Source organism: Prionailurus viverrinus, chromosome C1 (genome assembly GCF_022837055.1).
Source record: "Prionailurus viverrinus isolate Anna chromosome C1, UM_Priviv_1.0, whole genome shotgun sequence".
Classification (NCBI taxonomy): Eukaryota; Metazoa; Chordata; class Mammalia; order Carnivora; family Felidae; genus Prionailurus; species Prionailurus viverrinus.
The window spans coordinates 172,010,490-172,032,459 of NC_062568.1; the positions used below are offsets into that span (position 1 = coordinate 172,010,490).

A 21,970-nucleotide genomic window follows, 5' to 3' on the forward strand; every position below is an offset into this window, starting at 1 on the left:
AGCCTGGAACCTGCTTTGGATTCTGTATCTCCCTCTCTCTCTGCCCTCCCCCCCCCCCCACTTGTGCTCTCTCTCTCTCAAAAATAAACATTTAAAATTTTTTAAAGAACTAAACTAAAATAAAATTGGGACTTCAGAAACATTTCCCAGTTATAGGAAGCTGCTCCCTGATAAGGGAGTGGTTGAAAGTAGTCCACTCTCTGATGTCTTTCGGGATAGGTTAATAGAGGAGTCATTGGGGAAGCATTCCTGTAGGTGATGAGAAACCAAGGATTAAGTACCACTGAGGACTCTAGAATAGGGCTGTCTGGGACTTAAAGATGAACTGGATCTGACTGTCTTTGGAGAGCTTGCAGTCTAGCTTTATGGAACTGATGATTCTGTGCAAGAGAACAAAGCAAAAGCCAGGTGAAGTTTCTCTCCTCTGCCCCATCTCCTTCATATGTTCCTCTTGTACCACATGCACTTTTATTTAAAAAAGTATTTATCATGCCACTATTCTCTCACTTCTTGTATGATCTTGGACAAGTTATTTCTCTGGAGCTCAGTTTCCTCATATGCAGAATGGGGATAATAATACCTACCCCATAGTGTCACAATGAGGGTCATAGTGAGAACTAAATGAAAACATGTATAAAATCTCTTAGAATAGAATCTGGAACAAAGTTCAACACTGTTTAAACAGTAGCTATTATAACAGAATTCTTACTACAACCTCTGTAGCCACTGTGTTTCAGTAATCATCTCCCATTGCCATTCATTTCTTAGGTCATTCAGGTTGAGGGTGGAAGGTGGGGGATAGGTCTGGGAGGAACATACAGATGAACCAGACGTCATGGCACAGACTTATGAATATTGGTTTGTGCAGCTATACCTAACACATAGTAGATGCTCAGAATGCTTGCTGAACAGAATCAACAAATGTCTTCCCACTAAACTGGAAGCTCTTTAAAGGCAGGGACCATACTTCCTAGCTGTTGTATTACTGGAACCAAGCCCTGGGTGAGGCACACAGTAGGCACTTGGAGATCCCCGAACAAACGAATGAATGAAATGAATGAAGAAATAAATAACTGCAGGCAGAAAGTCATTAGGGCACAAAGCCGGCTCAGAAAAAAGTGTTGCACAGAGATCGTCATCAGTTTTAGGAAAGGAGTGAACATAGCAAGAGACGTGTCAGCCAAACAGCTTGAGGCCTCAATAGCTCAAGGATTTAGGTTCACTGCGCCCCCCCTTCCGGGATACGGGTGAGCGCAGACCTCCGCTGCCCGCCCCCAGGCCCCGCCCCTCCGCTGGCTCACGTGACCGCGGGGCGGGTGTGCAGAACCACCAGGGGCGGAGCGGCCGGCTAAAGTCGGCTGAGCGAGCAGGGGCCATGGCGGGCGTGGTGGACTTCCAGGACGAGGAGCAGGTGAAGTCCTTTCTGGAAAACATGGAGGTGGAGTGCAACTACCAGTGCTACCGCGAGAAGGACCCGAACGGTGAGCGCCTCCGGCGCAGCCTGGGGACACGTGGGGACGCATGGGGGAGGGGAGGGGGCTAGACGGGTCACTAGCAACCTCTGGAAGAGGTCTGGAAGGGGTCTCCGGCCTGGGACACGTTGGGACGCGATGGGACGATAACGACGTTGTGTATGTTGGGGAGGAACAGGTTGGGTTTCTCGAGGACCTGCGGGGATCGCAGCGGCGGCATACTAGGAGGGACAGAGCCTGGAGGCCGGGGCGGGTACGAAGAGAAGTGCTTGGGTGCTGGGGGTAGAGCGATGGGGATACATCAGTGAACAGATAAAATTCCCTGTCCTTCTGGAGCTTACATTCTAGTGGAGGGAATTGGACAATAAAACGTAAGGAAATACATGAAATCGTGTGTTAGAATCTAGTCATTAGTGCAATGGGAAAAAGGGCTGAGGTATAGGGAGTTGAGGAGGGCAATTTTGAATTAAGGGTCAAAGGTAGTCATTGAGAAAGTTATTTTTGAACTAAGCCTTGAAGGTCTGTGAGATCAATGCTAGGCAGAGGTAACACCTAGTGAAGAAAAGGCCCTGAGGCATGAATGTGCCCCTTGTGTTCTGGGAACATTGAGTTGACTTGAGTGTGTGGGTGGATATTGGTGTCCAAAAGAGGTCACCCAGAGCAGCCTGGTGTGGGCTCACCCACCAGGTGAGTGGTTTATAAAGGGGGAAAAAAATGACACTAGTCTTACCTTCTTTTTTTTTTAATATTTTTTCATGTTTATTTTTGAGAGAGAGAGAGAGACAGAGACAGAGTACAAGCAGGGAAGGGGCAGAGAGAGAGGGAGACACAGAATCTGAAGCAGGCTCCAGGCTCTGAGCTGTCAGCACAGAGCCCAACGTGGAGCTCACACTCATAAACCGCAAGATCATGACCTGAGCTGAAGTCGGATGCTTAACCGACTGAGCCATCCAGGCACCCCACTAGTCTTATCTTCTAATAGCTTGCAGTCTGGTTTCCAGAATATGATATAGCCATTTCTTGAAGCTAACCAACTAACCAGAGTTGCTCTGCAGTATGATGGCTTAATAAGAACCCAGGGTGGTTCTTGGAGGGCTCACCTGTGTCCTAAGAGGAGTTGGAGTCACTGAGGAGCAGGATTGTCGGGAAAGACTTCTGGGGGGAGGTCAGGAAGAGCAGGCAACTGTTGATAATGGAGGAGAGGGTGGGAGAATAGAATGCTGTCTTCTGGAAGGCTGAAGCAAGACTGTAGAGTAGTTAAATAAGATTGAAGAGTGAGGTGTGTCAGGCCTTGAATGCCAGGGTAAGGCATTTAGACTATTCTGTAGGCAGTGAAGAGCCGTACATGTTTTTGAGGAGAGAGTTCATGGTAATGTACTCTGGAGAGTATACTAAGCATTGGAATGGGGAAGGGTGGGCATACAAGGACTGGCTGCAGCACTTTAGAAGTAGAGCCTGAGAGGAGGCAATAGTGACTATACCTACTGTCTTTTGAAGTCATCATGATCTCTTACCAGGATAACTAAAATAGCCTTCTAACCTCTCTGTTTGCATGCTCATTCCCTTAAAATCTGTTATCTACCTTCAAACTGATAGTTAAAATTTCATTTTGTTCTAGTAAATGCTGTCTTATTAGATTTTTAAATAACAAAACAACATGTTGGTTGTCACCATTACTGGAGTATACCCCCTCATGCATCTTGTTCTTCTATATTCATCTGGGCATATACAAACATATACTGGAATGACATACATTTATTTATTTATTTATTTATTTATTTTTACTTATTTTTGAGAGAGAGACAGAGCATGAGCAGGGGGAGGGGCAGAGACAGAGGGAGACACAGAATTGAAACAGGGCCCAAGGCTCCCAGCTGTCAGCACCAAGTCTGATGCTGGGCTTGAACTCATGAACCATGAGATCATGACCCAAGCTGAAGTCGGATGCTTAACTGACTGAGCCACCCAGGTGCCCCCTGGAATAACCTTTTAAAAATGCAAATTGAATCATATCACTACTCTTCTTAATTTTTTTTTAATATCCATTTATTTTTGAGAGAGAGAGTGTGCACATGCGCAAGTAGGGGAGGGGCAGAGAGTGAGGGAGACAGAATCCATAGCAGGCTCCAGGCTCTGAGCTGTCAGTACAGAGCCTGACGTGGGGCTCGAACCCATGAACTGTGAGATTGTGACCTGAGCCGAAGTTGGACATTCAACCGACTTGAGCCACCCAGGGGCCTCTATCACTACCCTTCTTAAAACCCTCCAGTGATTTGCCATTGACCTGGAATAAAATCCTAACTCCTTCCTGTGTTCCACAATGCCCTGTTATCTCGTCCCCATCTTTCTCTCTTCATTTCCTACCCCTTTTCTCCTCGATCCAGCCACATAATACCTTATTTGTACCAAGCTCATTCCCTCTTTGGGGTCTTTTAATTTATTGCTTCTTGTGCCTGGGACTTTCTGCCCCCTTCCTGTTTTATTGTCTTTAAATCATTAGTTCATTCTTGTTATTCACATTTCAGCTCAGACATTAAAGTCCTTACTAGGTCCTCCCCGATTGCCCAGTCTTGTAACTATTCCGGCAGTTTGCACAACAAACTATCTTACCCTGTTTTATTTCAATCACATAACATTTGTTACTGTTTAAATGTGTCTTAAAAAATATAAATGCATCTTGCTCACCTATCTACTTATTTTCTTCCCTCCTCTAGAATGTAATTTTTAGGAGGGAAAGTGACTGTATGCCCACCATCTATAACAGTGTGTGGTACATGGTCGCACATAGAAGCTCAAATATTTGTTGAAGGAAAATTAATGACATGAGTGTCATTTGGAATGAAGAAGGGACGGGGGGAGAGATGTTAAGAAGATACTCACTGGGATTAGAGACTGCTAAAAAGGGAGAGTCTGTTTCCAACTTCTTTAGTAGCTACCATTTCTACTCAGTCTTTGGGCTTCTCATTCTCAGCCTGGCTGAGGAATATAGTCCGGGAAACACCACTTTCTTGCTACTACAGAGACTAGCCCACGGACCCTTTTGGTTTTCGGTGTTTTATTGCTGAACTTCCTGGGAAGTTCCAAAGGCAGCAAAGTTTCAGTCATGAAAGGCAGTGGATCTTTGGCCCTGGCTAACAGGGAGCAGAAGGGCTCCACCAGAATGGCTGGTGACTGGTGGAGCCAGAATAGTGGCCACTGTCTCCCCAGACTGTACATTGCTCAGCCCTGGCTAAGGACAGACAATGCCAATTGTAGGAATGGCTGAGCACCACCTGCATTCTTTGTGGTGAGGTCACCTTGCTACACCTCAGGAGGACAGAAAGAAGCTGGTCCTCAATAAAAGACACATTCTGGCCTGCCACACCTCAGCCCTCCCCACTGCTGAGCAGCAACCCCTGACATGAAGAACAGCTCTTGCCTTCTCCTCACAGGATGCTATCGGTTGGTGGACTATTTGGAAGGGATCCAGAAGAATTTTGAGGAGGCTGCCAAGGTATTGAAGTTCAACTGTGAAGAGAACAAACACAGTGATAGCTGCTATAAACTGGGGGCTTATTATGTGACCGGAAAAGGTAAGGTGGTGCCTACTTTCTTTGGTCATTGTCATTGATGGTTGTACTGGCATGACATCCTGAGCCTCATGCTCAGGACCTCAGGGTCCTCACTGGCCAGGCTGTGGGCAAGCACATTGTGGGAAGATTTGGAGAGAGTTCAAGGGGGAAGAACATAGCCTTTCAAGTTAGTCAGACCTTAGGGAATATTATTAGCAAGAAGTGGGACCTTGACCCATTCACTCTAACTCTGCCTCAGTTATATCACCTGTAAAATGGAGAAAAAATAGTACTTGCTATTAGGTAATATTAAATAAGTATAATAAGATAATGCAGGTAAAGACATCAGCATGTGCCTGCCACAGAGGAAGGGACCAATTATTAATTCTCTGCCATCTGTCTTTTCTCCTCATTCCCTAATTGCAGTTATCACTATAGTAGTGAGTAGTGTTTAAATTATCTATTGCTAAATAAGAAATTATTCCAACAAAGTTATTATTTCACATGGTTTCTATAGGTCAGGAATTTGGGATCTGCTTAGCTATATGCCTCAGGATCTCTAATGAGGTTGCAGTTAAGACATTAGCCAGGGAGTTGGGGCTAGAGTCATTCGAAGGCTTGACTGGAGCTAAAGTTTTCAGTTCTAAGATGGCTCACTCACATGGCTGTTAGGAAAGCCTTCTGTTCCTTTCTAGCTCTTATCAGGAGACCTCCATTCTTTGTGACAGGGATCTGTCTGTGGGCTGCTTATGTGTCCTTTTGACATGGCATCTTGCTTTCCTCCATAGTGAGTGATCCAAAAGAGTGGGATGGAATCCACGGTGTCTTTTATGACCTACCCTTGGAGGTCACATGTTTTTCATTTCTATCACATTCTGTTTGTTAGAAGTGAATCAGTCCAGTCCACACTAATAGGAGAGAACTAACATCCAGGCTTTTGAAGGAAAGAATAGCAAAGAATTTATGGGCATATTTTAAAAACACCACAAATAGAGAATATGACCTTTGACAGGCAACTGTTTTTTTGAGGATTGTATGATTCATTGATCTCTTGTTCCCAGGGCCCAGCCAAGCCTGATTAGAAAGATATTCAGTGAAAGTTTGATGAAGAGGGTGTCTTTTTAATTCTCTGGAGTTGTGTGAACTATTTCTGCTTTCACATGGGACGTGGGGCCTGTGGTAGTCACTATTTTGAAGAAAGTTTAGCATCAGCAGGAATATCAGCTTCCCTTGATGGAGCAGAGAGGCATTTTTTTGACCTAATAATTCTCCTGGTGTCCTTCCCTAAGGAAATAACTGGAAATGCAAGTAAAAGTTATGTGAAAAGATACCCTAGTATTATTTATCTGGCAAAATTTTATTTTCATTAACTTACAGTTTACAGGTAATACACAATTTCATTAAAATAATGATTTAAAAAAAAACCCTAAAACCTGTGTGCCAACAGTAGCAGCTTAGTTAAATAAATAATGTTACCTCCATTGGATGGAATGTTAATTAGCCCATTAAAAAATAATGTTTCTTTTTTTAACGTTTATTTATTTTTGAGAGAGTGCAAATGGGGGAGGAACAGAGAGAGGGAGACAGAGGATCCGAAGGGGGTTCTGTGCTGACAGGCTGATAGCAGCAAGCTTGATGTGGGGCTCAAACTCACAAACTGCAAGATCATGACCTGAGCTGAGGTTGGACGTTCACCCGATTTAAGTAATCTCCGCACCCAACATGAGGCTCAAACTCAAAACCCTGAGATTAAGGGTTACATGCTCTACCAACTGAGCCAGCCAGGCATTTTCCCCCACCCCCTTTAATGTTAAGTAATCTTTTTACCGTTTTTTACTATATTTTTCACAAGGACTTTGAATTTCTTATTGAATTAGAGAAAACAAAAGAGGCCCTGAAATTGTTCTCTTATTAGACAAATTGATGTGATTAATGATTGTATATTGACATTTTTTTTCTTTTAGATGTTACTTTATTGAGCACACTTTTACTGTCTTTAGTGAGAGAATGAATTAAGTATGGACCAGTAGAGGGAGGGAAGAAGGACTCTAATACCTGTTAAACCTGGGAGAGCTTGAGAAGCATCTTCAGAGAGATATGTAAAATACTATAGAGGGTCAGTGCTGGGAGTGTGTGTTCAGTGTTGACACAGGGGGTGCTGTCGCAGAAGAGGCAGCATTCAAACTGGTCCTTGAAGGACAGAGTGTGGTTTGGTGGAGGTGGTAATAAGAGTTATCTCAGGCAAAGAGAAGGTATGTGGGTGTGAAAGAACACAGAGTGTTTAGAGATCAGTACTTAATCCTGTTAAATTTCTCTGGATGTTCAAACCAAAGTGGTCATGGAAGATCCTGTTAGCTGATCTTTGCTACTCAAGCCATTTTGGATTGCTGTTTAGCAGACCTTGGGCCCTGCCATGTTTAAAAGCCAAAACTGTTGACTCCCCCTGCCTAGTTCTGAGCCAAAGAATTTTCCAGTCTACTTGCTTTTGCCTTTGCTTTTTGCTTTTTGCTTTGCTTTTGCTTTTTGCTAAAAAATCACCCCGTGTCCTTTCTTGACACAGACAGGTTAATAACTCTTTTACCAAGGATGGCTTGGGGCAAGGGAAAGAGTGGGAGGCCAAAGAACCCACTTTTTGACAGTGTAGCATCTGACAAGGCATTTTCTTTCTCTGAGTAGCAATTTCTTTGTTGACAAAATTAGAGTAAGAAGGTCCACTCATACCTTCTTCATAGGCTTTTTCTGAGCATCAAATGAGAATAGCTTTGTTAAATTGTAAAACATTTTATCAACGTGAACAGGTCTGGTTGTGCTGCAGAAGTTACTCTGGATTGCACACTTAGAGTGTGCACATCCAAGGAATACGTTGGCCAAATGTTTTCATATAGGAAATCAACTTTGAACTATTCTTGTGAAACAATCTATGTGTCCTATGAAAAGAAGTAGAAGTTAACTCTGACACATATGTCTTTGAGGAAATATTATGCAGCCAATAAAACAGATATTAAGAAGGGTTTCTAATGGGGCGTGAAGAAGGTTCATGATTACAAATGTAAAAAGACCAAATTGGGGCGCCTGGCTGGCTCAGTCAGTAGAGTCCCATGACTCTTGATCTCAGGGTTGTGAGTTTGAGCCCCATGTTGGGCACAGATATTACTTAAAAAAAAAAAAAAAGAGCAAACTACATAAAAAACTACATTGTGCTAGGAGGAAATACACCAAAAATTAAGTAATGATGGTCTCTAGGTGGTGGTAACAATAGATGACTTTTGTTTCCCTTCTGTTTAAGAGTCTTCAATTTCCTCTTCTAAAAAGTGGGATTGCTTTAGAGGAGGACATGAAAGCTCAGATAAGTTGATGACAATTGCAAATGAATCTTTTTTCTCTAAAAAATTTATGTATGTATGTATGTATGTATGTATTTATGTATTTATTTATGAGAGAGCATGAGTTGGGAGAGGGGCAGAGGAAGAGAGAGAGCAAATCTTAAGCAGGCTCCACAGTCAGCACAGAGCCTGATGTGGGGCTCAATCCCATGACCTTGGGATCATGATCTGAGCTGAAATTGAGTCTGATGCTCAACTGAATGAGCACCCAGGCACCCCGCAAACAGATCTTTTATCTCTAACCTAGATTGCTTTTGTGAGCTTCAGACCACACGTACCTGATTTTTTATTAGACCTATCTACTTAGAATTATCATAGGCATGTCAAACTTAACAAATCAGGGGCACCTGGGTGGCTCAGTTGGTTAAGGGTCTGACTTTGGCTCAGGTCATGATCTCACAGCTTGTGAGTTCAAGCCCTGTGTCAGGCTCTGTGTGGACAGCTCAGAGCCTGGAGCCTGCTTCGGATTCTGTGTCTCGCTCTCTCTCTGCCTCTCCCCCTCTTGCACTCTGTCTCTCTTTTTCTCTCAAAAATAAATAAACATTGAAAAAAAATTTTTTTTAACTTAAATCAGATATGGAATTCTTAATTGTTTTTTCTCACCCCAATTTATTATGTCCATTATCTGCCACCTTAGCAAGTGGATCTCTCTCTAGTAGTAGCTAATAGCCAGTTTATCTCCAAAATATGTCTCAAATCTGCCCTCTCTCCCTCTCCTGCATCATTCTTAGCCAAGCTACCTTCCTCTCCTGCTTGAATTACAGTTAGGAGATTAATGCAGGTCTCTAATCCTCTTTCCATAAGGAACTAAAATGAACTTTAAAAAAAAAGTTTATTTTATGATAGCATGAGCAAGGGAGGAGCAGAGAAAGAGAGGGAGAGAGAGAATCCCAAACAAGCAGGCTCCACACTCAGCATGGAGCCCGAAGTGGGGCTTCATCTCACGACTGTGAGATCATGACCTGAGCTGAAATCAAGCGTATGACGTTTAACCAACTGAGCCACCCAGGCACTCCTAAAATGAACTTGTAAAAATATAAACCACGGACACTGTCTTGGGCTGAGCTGTGGTGGATGTTTTTGAGGGCAGCCAACCCATAGCCTGTGCTTTCTGTGGAAGCCTGAGTCGGCCTTTGTAGCTTTCTCCCTCTGTGTCACAACCCAGTCTTCCAATGACACTGCAGTTCACCAGCTGCCCACCTTAACAGATTCAAGAACAAGGGGAAAGACAGTATAAAAATGAGGTGGTGTCAAGTAGAAGTTAATGTGGACCTGAGGAAAGCTAAGAAGGAAGACTAGATGCTGAAAAGGAGAAACGTAAGCTAATTTCCTAATAAATCTACTTCTCCACAACAACCAGGGCAGTGTAAGTTGATCTGTTAATAGCATTGTCAAAAGCATAAATAGCAACAATTTGGAAAGCCACCTCCAGGCTACTCAAGCTGCTAAGAAACTGCTTTCTGGGGAAAAGCAGCCCCCATAGAGAATATCATCTGGCTTGGTTTCATTCCAAAATTTGTGTCCTTTTTGGACAGAATTGTTTGTAGTCCCATTCAGTTGAATCTGCTTGAGCTCTCACAAACATTGCTTCTACAATATCAGAACAGACCAAGGCTGTGGTAGATAGAGGTGCTGTCCCAGCATTCATTTCTCCATTGACATCTTCCCATGCTTGCATCAGCGAACAAGCTGTATGAGCTCTAGGAAACATTGTACGCGATAGTTCAGTTTTCTGAGATTTGGTTTTCAAGTATGGTACATTTGACCCACTGTTGGCCCTTCTTGCAGTTTCTGATATGTCGTCTGTAGCATGTGGTTACTTAGGTAATCTTATCTGGATGCTTCCAAATTTTTGTTACAGAAAGGATCCTGTACTCCTGTAGATGCTGTTAAGCAACTTCTTCCTATTTTAGTTCTTCTCCTGCATTACGGTGATCCAGAAGTATTGGCAGATACCTGCTGGACCATTTCTTACCAGACTGGTGGTCCAAATGAGCAGATAAAAGTGGTTGTTGAAAGGGGAGTTGTGCCCCAACTTGTAATGCTTCTAAGAGCTCCTAAATTGTCAATTGTGACTTCTGTGCTAAGAACCATAGGAAGTATTGTCACTGGGACAGATGAACCGACTCATGTTGTAATAGAAGTGGGAGCGCTTGCCATCTTCTCCAGCCTGGTAATGAGCCCCAAAACTAATACTCAGAAGGAAGCAGTGTGGACAGTGTGAAACATCACAGCTGGTTGCCGGCACCAGACATAGCAAGTTGCGAATCATGGGTTAATCCCATTTCTCACTGGCATTCTAAGGAAAACTTTAAAACACAAAAGGAAGCTGTATGGACTGTGACCAACTATTCAACTGGTGGGCCAGTTGAATAGATTATAAATCTTATTCATTGTGGTATAATAGAACCACTGATGAACCTCTTAACTGTGGAAGATGCTGGGGTTATTCTGAACACTATTTCAAATATCTTTCAGGCTGCTAAGAAACTAGGTGAAACTGAGAAACTTAGCATAATGATTGAAGAAAGTGGAGGTTTGGACAAAATTGAAGCTCCACAAAACCATGAGTTTTATACAAAGCTTCATTGCACTCAACTGAGAAGTATTTCTCTGTAGAAGAAGAGGGGAAAAAAATGTGCCAGAAATTACCTCCAAATGCTATACATTCTCAGTTCAGGATTGCAGATCTGGAACCTTTAACTTTTAGATTGTACAGCTGAGGCAGAAGGTTGTTTGTTGTGTACTATGTTTGCTATACATTTGTCTTACTGTTTCTCTACTAAGAAGTCTTTTTATTTTTTATTTATTTTTACTTTTTATTTTATTTTAAAGAGAGAGAGTGCTCTCATAAGTGGGGAAGAGGAAGAGAGAGAGAGAGAGAGAGAGAGAGGGAAAGAGAATCCCAAGCAGGCTCCATGCTCAGTGCAGAGCCTGATGCAGGGCTCAATCCCATGACCCTGGGATCACGGCCTGAGCCAAATTCCAGAGTTGGCTGCTGAACTGACTGAGCTGCCCAGGTGCCCCAAAAACTCTTTTTAATTTTTTAATTTTACTTTATTTTTATGTTAGAGAAAGAGAGAATACAAGCTTGGGAGAGGAGCAGAAATAGAGAGAGGGCGAGTGCCTAGGTGGCTCAGTCAGTTACACATCTGACTTCGGCTCAGGATCAGATCACAAACTGATCTCTCAGTTTGTGGGTTCGAGCCCCGCGTCGGGCTCTGTGCTGGAAGCTTGGAGCCTGGAGCCTGCTTCAGATTCTGCTCCCTCTCTCTCTGCCCTTCCCCTGCTTACACTCTGTCTCTCTCTCTCAAAAATAAACATTAAAAAAAATTTTAAAAAGAAGTAGAGAGAGAGAGAGAGAGAGAGAGAGAGAGAGAGAGAGAATCTTAAGCAGACTCCTTGCTCAGTGCGGATCCCAACATGGAGCAAGATCTCACAATTGTGAGAACATGACATGAGCCGAAATCAAGAGTCACATGTTTAACCAACTGAGCCACCCAGGTGCGCCCCAAGAATTCTTTTTTTTTTTTAATTAAAAAAAATTTTTTTTTAAATTTTTTTATTTTTTAGACCGAGGGAGACAGAGCGCAAGTGGGGGAGGGGCAAAGAAAGAGGGAGACACAGAATCTGAAACAGGCTCCAGGCTCTGAGCTGTCAGCACAGAGCCCAATGCGGGGCTCGAACCCACAAACTGTGAGATCATGACCTGAGCCAAAGTCGGACACTTAACCAACTGAGCCACCCAAGTGCCCCCCCCCCAAGAATTCTTTTTAAATGTGGTTTGCTATTATAGCATTTTTTACACTACAGTTATACTTGAACAGTTCCAAGTTATGTATACTGTCTGAAGCTTCTCTTCTCAATAGGTTTCTTATTTCTGTGTGGAATTTCGTATCTTGCAGTATCCTGTAAATTAAGATTAAATTCCACCCTTTTCTTTAGTTAAAAAGAAAAAAAAGAATGTAAACCATAGATTGGATAAAATATGTGAAAAACAGGCAGTGTAGTGCTGTGATCCTCAAGAAAAGGGAAACATAAAATGTGAGCCCCATCCATGGTTACTTTTTCTGCCTGGAAGTTCTTTCCAGACTATCACAGAGATGGAAGCCAAAGAGAGCATGACAATTTTGCTGAACTGATGAGGCAGAAGTCAGAATTTCTGGTGAATAAAGCAGTTGGAATTTGAGGGACAGAATGCTAGAGAAGAAAGAAGCTATACTGAGAAGGCACTCCAGAAATCCATATAGGAGTACTTTTAGGTCTTTGGCCTAATGTTAAGCAGCACATGCATAGAGGGAGACTGAGAGACCTTCATTGAAAAGCTACTGGGGAGCTGTGAACTGAGAAGAGGTTCCAGAGGTTTCACAGTAATGGGAGTGGTTTGAATTCCAACCAGCCTGAGTGGAGAGACATTGAACACTACATTCAACTGAGATTGCCCTAGTAGCAAGACTGTTCTATAATCTGCTCTAACAAAATTTACAAACAAGTGCCATAGGGATTTTGGCTACCAGAACAAAAGTTCAACAACCTGGGGCGCCTGGGTGGCGCAGTCGGTTAAGCATCTGACTTCAGCCAGGTCACGATCTCGCGGTCCATGAGTTCGAGCCCCGCGTCAGGCTCTGGGCTGATGGCTCAGAGCCTGGAGCCTGTTTCCGATTCTGTGTCTCCCTCTCTCTCTGCCCCTCCCCCGTTCATGCTCTGTCTCTCTCTGTCCCAAAAATAAATAAAACGTTGAAAAAAAAAATTAAAAAAAAAAAAAAGTTCAACAACCTTCAAAGGAATATAGCAAAATCCAGATGGAACAAAGTATCATGTACAGTGTTTAGCATAAAATAAGAAATTGCTAAACAGAAAAAAAGCAGTCAACAGAAACACCTAGATATGACAGAGATGTTGAAATTAACAGTTAAATATTTTAAAACAGGTGTAATAGGGGCGCCTGGGTGGCTCAGTCGGTTAAGCATCCAACTTCGGCTCAGGTCATGATCTCACGGTCCATGAGTTCGAGCCCCACATTGGGCTCTGTGCTGACAGCTCAGAGCCTGGAGCCTGCTTCGGATTCTGTGTCTCCCTGTCTCTGACCCTCCCCCGTTTATGCTCTGTCTCTGTCTCAAAAATAAATAAACATTAAAAAAAAATTTTAAACAGGTGTAATAAATATTTTTAAAAGTTAAAATAAAATATGGGCATAATGAGTGAATAGATAGGAAATCACATTAGAGAAATTAACACTTGAACCAAATGAAATCCTACAGTAGAAAAACATAATATTTGAAATGAGAAGTTACTTGACAGGCTTAATAGCAAAATAGACAATTTGAAAGATTGGTGAACTTGAATATAGGATTATAGATATCACCCAAAATGAAGTGATGAGAAAAAAAAAAAGAGCCTCAACCTGTAGGAGTCAGTATTCTTCAACCTAACACCTGTATATCAGAGTCCCAGAAAGAAAAGAGATTGGGGCAAAATATGTATATATTTGAAGAAATAACAGCAGAAAAATTTCCAAATTTGATGAAAAGTATCAGTCTGCTGATCCATGGCACTCATTGAACCCAAGGAGGATAACCAATGAAATTATACCTAGACACATTATTACCAATTTGGTGAAAAACGAAGATAAAGAGAAAATCTTAAAAGCCATCAGAGAAGGGCACCCGGGTCGCTCAGTCAGTTGGGTGTCCAACTCTTGATTTCAGCTCAGGCCATGATGGGTCATGGGATCAAGCCACGTGTTGGGAACTCTCTCTTTCTTTCTCTGTCCCTCTCTCTCCCTCTGCCTCTCCCCTGCTTGTCTCCCCATGTGGACTCTATCAAAATTTTTTTTTTAATTTTTAAAAATTAAAAAAAAAAAGGCAATCAGAGAAAGACTTTGAAGGGAATAGTGGTGAGAACAACTCCTGACTTTTCATCAGAAGCAACATAAGCCAGAAGACAAAACAACATCTTTAAGGGATGAAAGAAAAAACTATCCAACATGAATTCTACTTTAGCAAAAATGTCTTTAAAAATGAAGATGGGGGCACCTGGTGGCTCAGTCGGTTAAGCGTCCAACTCTTGATTTCAGCTCAGGTCATAATCTCATGGTTCATGAGATCGAGCCCATGTCCGGCTCTGCACTGACATCATGGAGCCTGCTTGGGATTCTCTCTCTCCTTCTCTCTGTCTCTGCCCCTCCCCCACTCTTGCACATGTACTCTTTCTCAAAATAAATAAACATTAAACAAAATAAAAATGAAGATGAGGTAAATTCATTTTCAGATAGACAAAAGCTCATGGAATGAATCATTAGCAGACCTGCACCACAAAAAATGTTAAAGTTGTTTGGATTGAAAGCAAATGATAACAGATGGAAACTAAGATCCATACATAAGAATAAAGCACATTAGAATATGTATGCAGATATGAGACTTTTTTCCTCATTTCTTAATATCTCTAAAAGACTGTTTAAAGCAAAAATAATGGCAGTGTATTGTGAGGTTTATATATAGAGGTAAAATTAAAAAGTATACGTAGAAGTAAGACATAATAGCAATAATACAAAGGATGGAACTGTAGTAAATGAATAAAAATGTATTTTAAGATTCTTACATTATATGTGAAGTGGTATAATATTTGTGGTAGATTGTGATAAATTAATGTTATATGTTCACTAGATAAGTCACTGAAGAGGGAAGTATAACTAAAAAACCAGTGATAAGAATGACATGGATTATTAGAAATACACAATTCAAGGCTCAGCTGGCTAAGCATTCAACTTCAGCTCAGGTCATGATCTCATGGTTCGTGGGTTCGAGCCCCGCATCGAAATGTGCTGATAGCTCAGAGGCTGGAGCCTGCTTCATATTCTGTGTCTCCCTCTCTCTCTGTCCTGCCCCCACTCATTCTCTCTCTCTCTCAAAAAATGAATGAACATTTAAAAAAATTCAAAGAAATACACGATTCAAGGCACCTAGCTGGCTGGGTTAGTGGAGTGTAACTCTTTATTTAAAAAAAAAATTTTTTTTAACATTTATTTATTTTTGAAACAGAGAGAGAGCATGAACAGGGGAGGGTCAGAGAAAGAGGGAGACACAGAATCTGAAACAAGCTCCAGGCTCTGAGTTGTCAGCATGGAGCCCGACGCGGGGCTCGAACCCATGGACCGCGAGATCATGACCTGAGCCGAAGTCGGACGCTTAACTGACTGAGCCACCCAGGCACCCCGAGTGTGACTCTTGATCTCAGGGTTATGGGTTTGAGCTCCACGTTGAATGTAAAGATTACTTAAAAGTGAAATAAAATCTTTAAAGAAAGAAATACACGATTCCAAAGAATGCAAGAAAGGAGAAAAAACAAAAAGCATTTGGGACAAATGGGAAATAAGTAAGATTATAGATTTTAACCCAGCTATAATCAACAATTGCATTAAATGTAAGTAAACACTCCAGTAAAACGCATAGATTGTTAGGCTGTGTATAAAAGCAAGACCTATATCCTATTTAAATATAAGGTGGCACAAATACACTCTCAGAACTGAAAGAACTCAGGGGAAATAGAATCTATGTATGAGTTTTTCTGGAAAAATCTATTTGATAACCAATAAAGAAGTTAATCAAAAGAAACAATTCAGGAATGGAGACGCTCTAATGAAAAGACTGGTGATGAGTGGAATCCATTTAGAATGACTATCGGGCTTATTAGGTTACTGAATAGCATGTAAATAATATAAACCTTTAGAGCATAGAAACACCACAATGTTTCCCGGACACTTATTATGTGCCAGGCTCTTTGTAAAAACGCATTTAAGCTTCTAACATATGAAGTAGGTACTGTTTTCCTTATTTTACAGGTGAGGAAAATGGAGGCTTATAGAGGTTAAGTAACTTGCCTAATGTCACACAGCCAGCAAGGAATGGAGCCAGGACTGGAGCCTAGGTTTTCTGGCTACAGAGCCCAGGCTTCTGTTAACCACTGTGCTATGCTGTCTTCCTAAATTAAAATAATAGAGAAGTAACAAAAAGTAGAGGGCGGGGGAGGAAAGATGGAAGGAAATGTGAGACACCAATATCCTCACCTTTTATAGTTGTGAGTTAGTACTTCCTAGATTTAGTTAAGGGGCACCTGGGTGGCTCAGTTGGTTAAGCATCCGACTCTTGATTTCAACTCAGGTCATGATCTCATGGTTCGTGTGACTGAGCCCCACATCAGGTTCTGTGCTGATAGCACGAAGCCTGCTTGGGATTCTGTCTCTCTCTGCCCCTCCTGTGCTCTTACACATGTGAAATAAATAAATAAATAAATAAATAAATAAATAAATAAATAAGTAAATAAGTAAATAAGTAAATAAGTAAATAAGTAAATAAGTAAGTAAATAAGTAAATAAGTAAATAAGTAAATAAACAAACTTTAAAAAATAAAATTAGCAAATACAATCCAATTTTTCAAAGTACATACGTCTATCTAGCTGTCCATTCAGCCAGCCAACATGTAATCTGAATATATACTACAAAGCTAACTGGAATGGTATTCTCTTAATGATAATGATGGTTATTTTTAGGTGGTAGATTTGGAGTGATTTCTTTAAAAAATAATGTTAAAAGATAGTGTTTGTATTTTTTGAGAATGAGTGATAGTACATAGGGATTTGAAATTTTCCATTAAAAAGAAAAATCTAAAAACTAAAGAGAAAATTGAGCCCTGTCACCACCATTGCTTAAAATCACCCATTAGCAGTTTCCCATAATTTCTAAGATAAAGTACAGGATCCTTAATAAGATGCGTCAGACCTGTGATCTGACCCTTACCTGTCTCTACAGCCTTTTTTCCCTAGCGATTTCTGGGTTCTAGACATATGAGCTTTTTTTCTCTTTGTATCCTATTCCTCCTGCTTAGAACAATTCTTACTCCATTTTTTTTTTCCTTCTTTTTTTCCCCATTATATTACATCTCAAATATCACTTCTTTGGGGAGACTTTCCTTGATCTTAACCTGGTCTAGGTCAGAGCCATGATACATTCTCATAGCATCCTGGACTTTTCTTCCAAATGCTTGTCACACTTAAAATCATACATTAGGTTGTGTGGTTGTTAAATATCTGTTTCATTAGATTATAAGGGTAGGGACTGTGTCTGTTTATTCCAGAACCTAGAACAGAAGTTGGCAAATAATATGTATTCAATATACATTTAATGAACATTTAACAAAGTGCTTATAAGATCACATGTTCTCCCTATAATCCCATGAGGTAGTTCTTATAGTCCCCACCTTTCACCTCCTTTAGGGGTGGTCTGCCTCATAAGATATCATTTGAACAAAGATTCCAAGGCTGGAAAGTCTTTGTGCTATATACCAGGCCACCTTCCTTTCATGCTGCCTTAGCTCAAAATGTATGAACTTTATTCAGGAATTAGTCTCTAACTTTGGCCTCAGACATGCAGGTTCTGCCCTGGTTGGGTTTATTTTTTTCTTCCCTTTCCTTCCTCCCAGGTGGACTGACCCAGGACCTGAAAGCTGCCTCCAGCTGCTTTCTGATGGCGTGTGAGAAGCCTGGAAGGAAGTCTGTGGAGGCATGTCACAACGTTGGTCTCTTGGCACATGATGGACAGGTCAATGAAGATGGCCAGCCTGATCTGGAGAAGGCCAGAGACTACTACACAAGGGCTTGTGAAGGCAGCTATGCCTCCAGCTGCTTCAATCTCAGTGCCATGTTCCTGCAGGGTGCCCCTGGCTTTCCCAAGGACATGGGCCTGGCATGTAAATACTCAATGAAAGCCTGTGACTTGGGCCATGTCTGGGCCTGTGCCAATGCCAGCCGCATGTACAGGCTGGGGGATGGTGTAGATAAAGATGAGGCAAAGGCCGAGGTGCTAAAAAACCGGGCCCGGCAGCTGCACAAAGAACAGCAGAAAAATGTCCAGCCTTTGACATTTGGGTAGTGTGGCCCATGCTTCTAAGTAACACACAGCTTGAGGCTGGCACCTCCTATGTCTTACATAGCCCTTGAAAGTCAACCTGCTGGAGCAGGAAGACTTGGGACTTAATGTCAGTAGCTCTGGTTACATAGACCCATTACCCCAGAGTGTCACCTACTAGGTTGTAGCCTGAAATGTTTATTTCAGTCAGTATTCTTTCATCTGTTGTGTTCTGTGAAGACACACACATGTATGGGATTTTATGTCTCAGAGTCTGTGCTCTGTGAAAAAAGGCAAACTAGAGAGCAGTAGAGACTGGGCGGGGGGTGGAGAGGGGAGACAAAGAGCAGGAAGACTCAGCAGCCACAGTGCCTGAAGGAATCAGACCTTATTATTATCATTATTATTATTTTAGTTGGGAGGGCTTGAAAATCAGAGTCTTGACTTACATAATAGAGGGCTTAAGGAGCTAAGAACAGTTAAATAGTCACGACTTCCACCCTCTGACTTATGTAATCATTGGTGTGGGCTTCCTTTTTGCCTTTAGAGTCAGAGCTTCAATAAATTCTTAGAGATTGGGAGGGATGTGCAGCATAAAAGTTAAAGGTCATTATGCTTCAGGATTGCCAAAGAGGATGAAATATAAGCTGTGCTTTAGCGGAGGCATCCACAGTTGAAAATTAGCATCCCCAGTCCACTCACCTGGCATTGCTCATCATGCTGAAGGACAGATTATTCCCAAGGCAACTTCACCTAGGGATTTGTAAGCAAAGGTTTTGTGACACATTTTGTCCCTCAGAACTGGATCTTTTTAACTGTCTCTGTGAATAAACTATTGTGATTGATTAGTAGTTTGTGTTACTAGTTTCTCTCCAGATTCTGGGTAGGGTAGAGATGTTCTTTGTGGTGGTTGTGCTTTTTCTTTTAAGGTAAACCTTTGCCTTTTCTATTATCTTCCTAACCCGTCACTAGGGGGCAAGCTTGTCATTTTCCTGCAATAACAGGACTGGTCTGTCACCACCTACTGTTCTGAGCTTCCAGTTTTGCAGCTGTTCTACAAGGAAGGCATGCAATGTAGATGAAGGTTTGTAAGCTCAGCCTGCCAGTTTCTCAAGTTGATGGAGGAAAGGGACTTTCCCAGGAGCAGATAAGTTTTAAAAAGTGAGTTTATTTTTAAAATGTGAAGTAGTTTTTGTTTGGTTTAAAATAAATTCTGTAAGCCAACAAGCATATGAAAAGATGCTCAACATCGCTAATCATTAGGGAAATGCAAATCAAAACCAGAATGAGATAATTATCCCACACTTGTCAGGACGGCTGTTCTATTAAAAAAAGGGGGGTGCGGGGCGCCTGGGTGGCGCAGTCAGTTAAGTGTCCAACTTCAGCCAGGTCACGATCTCGCGGTCCGTGAGTTCGAGCCCCGTGTCGGGCTCTGGGCTGATGGCTCAGAGCCTGGAGCCTGTTTCCGATTCTGTGTCTCCCTCTCTCTCTGCCCCTCCCCCGTTCATGCTCTGTCTCTCTCTGTCCCAAAAATAAATAAAACGTTGAAAAAAAAATTTTTTTTTTAAATAAAAAAAGGGGGGTGCTCCCTGTGTGGCTCAGTCGGTTGAGTGTCCGACTTCGGCTCAGGTCATGATCTCACGGTCTGTGAGTTCGAGCCCTACATTGGGCTCTGTGCTGACAGCTCAGAGCCTGGAGCCTGCTTCGGATTCTGTGTCTCCCTCTCTCTCTGCCCCTCCCCCACTCATGCTCTATTTCTCTCTCTTTGTCAAAAATAAATATTAAAAAATAATAATAATAAAAAAGACAAACATTTTCAAGGATATGGAGAAATTGGAACCCTTACACATTGTTAGTGGGAATGTAAAATGATATAGCCACTTCAGAAAACAATATAGTGGGGGGGGAAGAAAACAATATAGTGGTTCCTCAAAAAATTAAACATAGAATGGCCATATCATCTAACAGTTCCATTTCTGGGTGCACCTATGTTCATAGCAACATTTACAGTTGCCACAAAGCAGAAGCAAACTCAGATGTCTATCAGTGAGTGAGTGGATACACAAAATGTGGTGTATACATACAATGGAATATCACTCAGCCTTAAAAGGAAGGAAAATCTGACCCATGCTACATGGATGAACCTAAAAGACAGGCTACATGAAATAGCCATCACAAAAAGACATACTGTGTAATTTCATTTACATGAGGTATCTAGATCTACTCAGAGAGAGAGTAGAATGGTGGTTGGCACAGGCTGGGGGAAGGGGAAAATGGGAAGTTATTTAATGGTTATAGAGTTTGAATTTTGCAAGACGAAATAGTTCTGGAGATTACTTGCACAAAAATGCGAAGTAGTTAACACTACTGAGCTATACATTTAAAAATGATTAAGATGGTAAATTTTATGTGCATTTACCACAATAAAAAAATGTAAACATTTAATTTTTTTTAATGCAAGGTTTGAAGTTTTCGGTTATAAAAGCGGTATGTTTTCATGAAATGCATTTTGGAACATGGCAGAGGAAACAATTACCCATCACTATCCTTTACAACCTACTATCATTCTTTGGCCCAATAGTGTTGTCATTTAATTACTTTTTAAAGAATTACATCTTTCCAATTAAATTATTGGTATTGTAATTTTAAAGAGTTAATTTGATTTTTGGTAGCAGATGTACTGGGTTATTTTTTTATGGACCAGTTCCTGCCTGGGACCTAAGGTGCCTGCCTTCCTTGGATCACATAGTGAGATGGGGCTGAAAGCAAGAGAGTAAGCATTAACAGTTTCAAAATGTATACTTCACAAAAGTTATTAAAATGTAAAGAGTAAGAATTTACTGCCCAGAAAGGTCCCAAGGCCGTTTCATACCCAAGTCACTCTGGGAAGGAATGGATTGATAAAAGCCAGCATGGTTGAGTTTCTCACTTTTGTGCAACGTTTGAGGCAAGGTTTGAAAATGGGTTTCCAGACTCTGTTCACAGCAAGCTACTCATTACCGTGTCCTCTGGCTAGCAGGCATTCGAATCATCATTAGCAACTATTTCTAATGTGTTTCCTCTGTGCCAGGCTTGGCCTGGATAGTCTAATGAAGAAGTTTCCTAATTGACTAGTGGTTTGTGTTTTCACTAAAATTTCGTAGTGCAGTGCTCAGTGTTGTGAGAAAGGGAAGCAAGAGTCTCAGAGACAGAGGGCCTAGAGGTTTGGGTTTTATCTTGTTGGTCATGCAGAGTCACTGAAGGGTTTTGAGCAGGAAATTAGATCACCCTACTGTGGAAAACGAATTGGAGAGCAATGTGGGGGTAGAAGGGGGTGGAATCAAGCCTGGGGTTAAAAAATAACCCAAATTTCTAGCCTGAGTACCTGGGTGAATGGGGGAGGGGGGGGTCCCCTTCATATTGATGTGGAGTGAAATGAGGAGGGGGACAAAAAACTTCTTAGAGCCGTTCAGTAAATTTTTTTTAATTTAGAAATAAATTGCATTTTAATTTCTTGAAGTTTTACACAATTGCCTGAAAAAATTTTGTGAGAGGCAACATGGTAGAGGGAAAATGCCTAGATTTCAGATCCTACAGATGTGGGCAACTCTGGGTTAGTCAAAGGCATACTAATAAGCATGAGTAATTAGGGCACCTAACAAAGAATGAGAAGATATAAATCA

At 41.7% G+C, this 21,970-nt stretch overlaps 1 protein-coding gene across 1 annotated transcript; it reads left to right on the plus strand.

Moving 5' to 3' along the window:
• The first annotated feature begins 1,329 nt into the window (after window positions 1–1,329).
• Window positions 1,330–19,135, plus strand: LOC125172091 (cytochrome c oxidase assembly factor 7). The gene is made up of 3 exons (XM_047869597.1): window positions 1,330–1,481; window positions 4,904–5,044; window positions 17,884–19,135. Exons 1-3 carry the CDS (start codon window positions 1,376–1,378, stop codon window positions 18,330–18,332), a joined length of 696 nt encoding a protein of 231 aa, XP_047725553.1. The 5' UTR covers window positions 1,330–1,375; the 3' UTR covers window positions 18,333–19,135.
• Window positions 19,136–21,970: the final 2,835 nt, after the last annotated feature.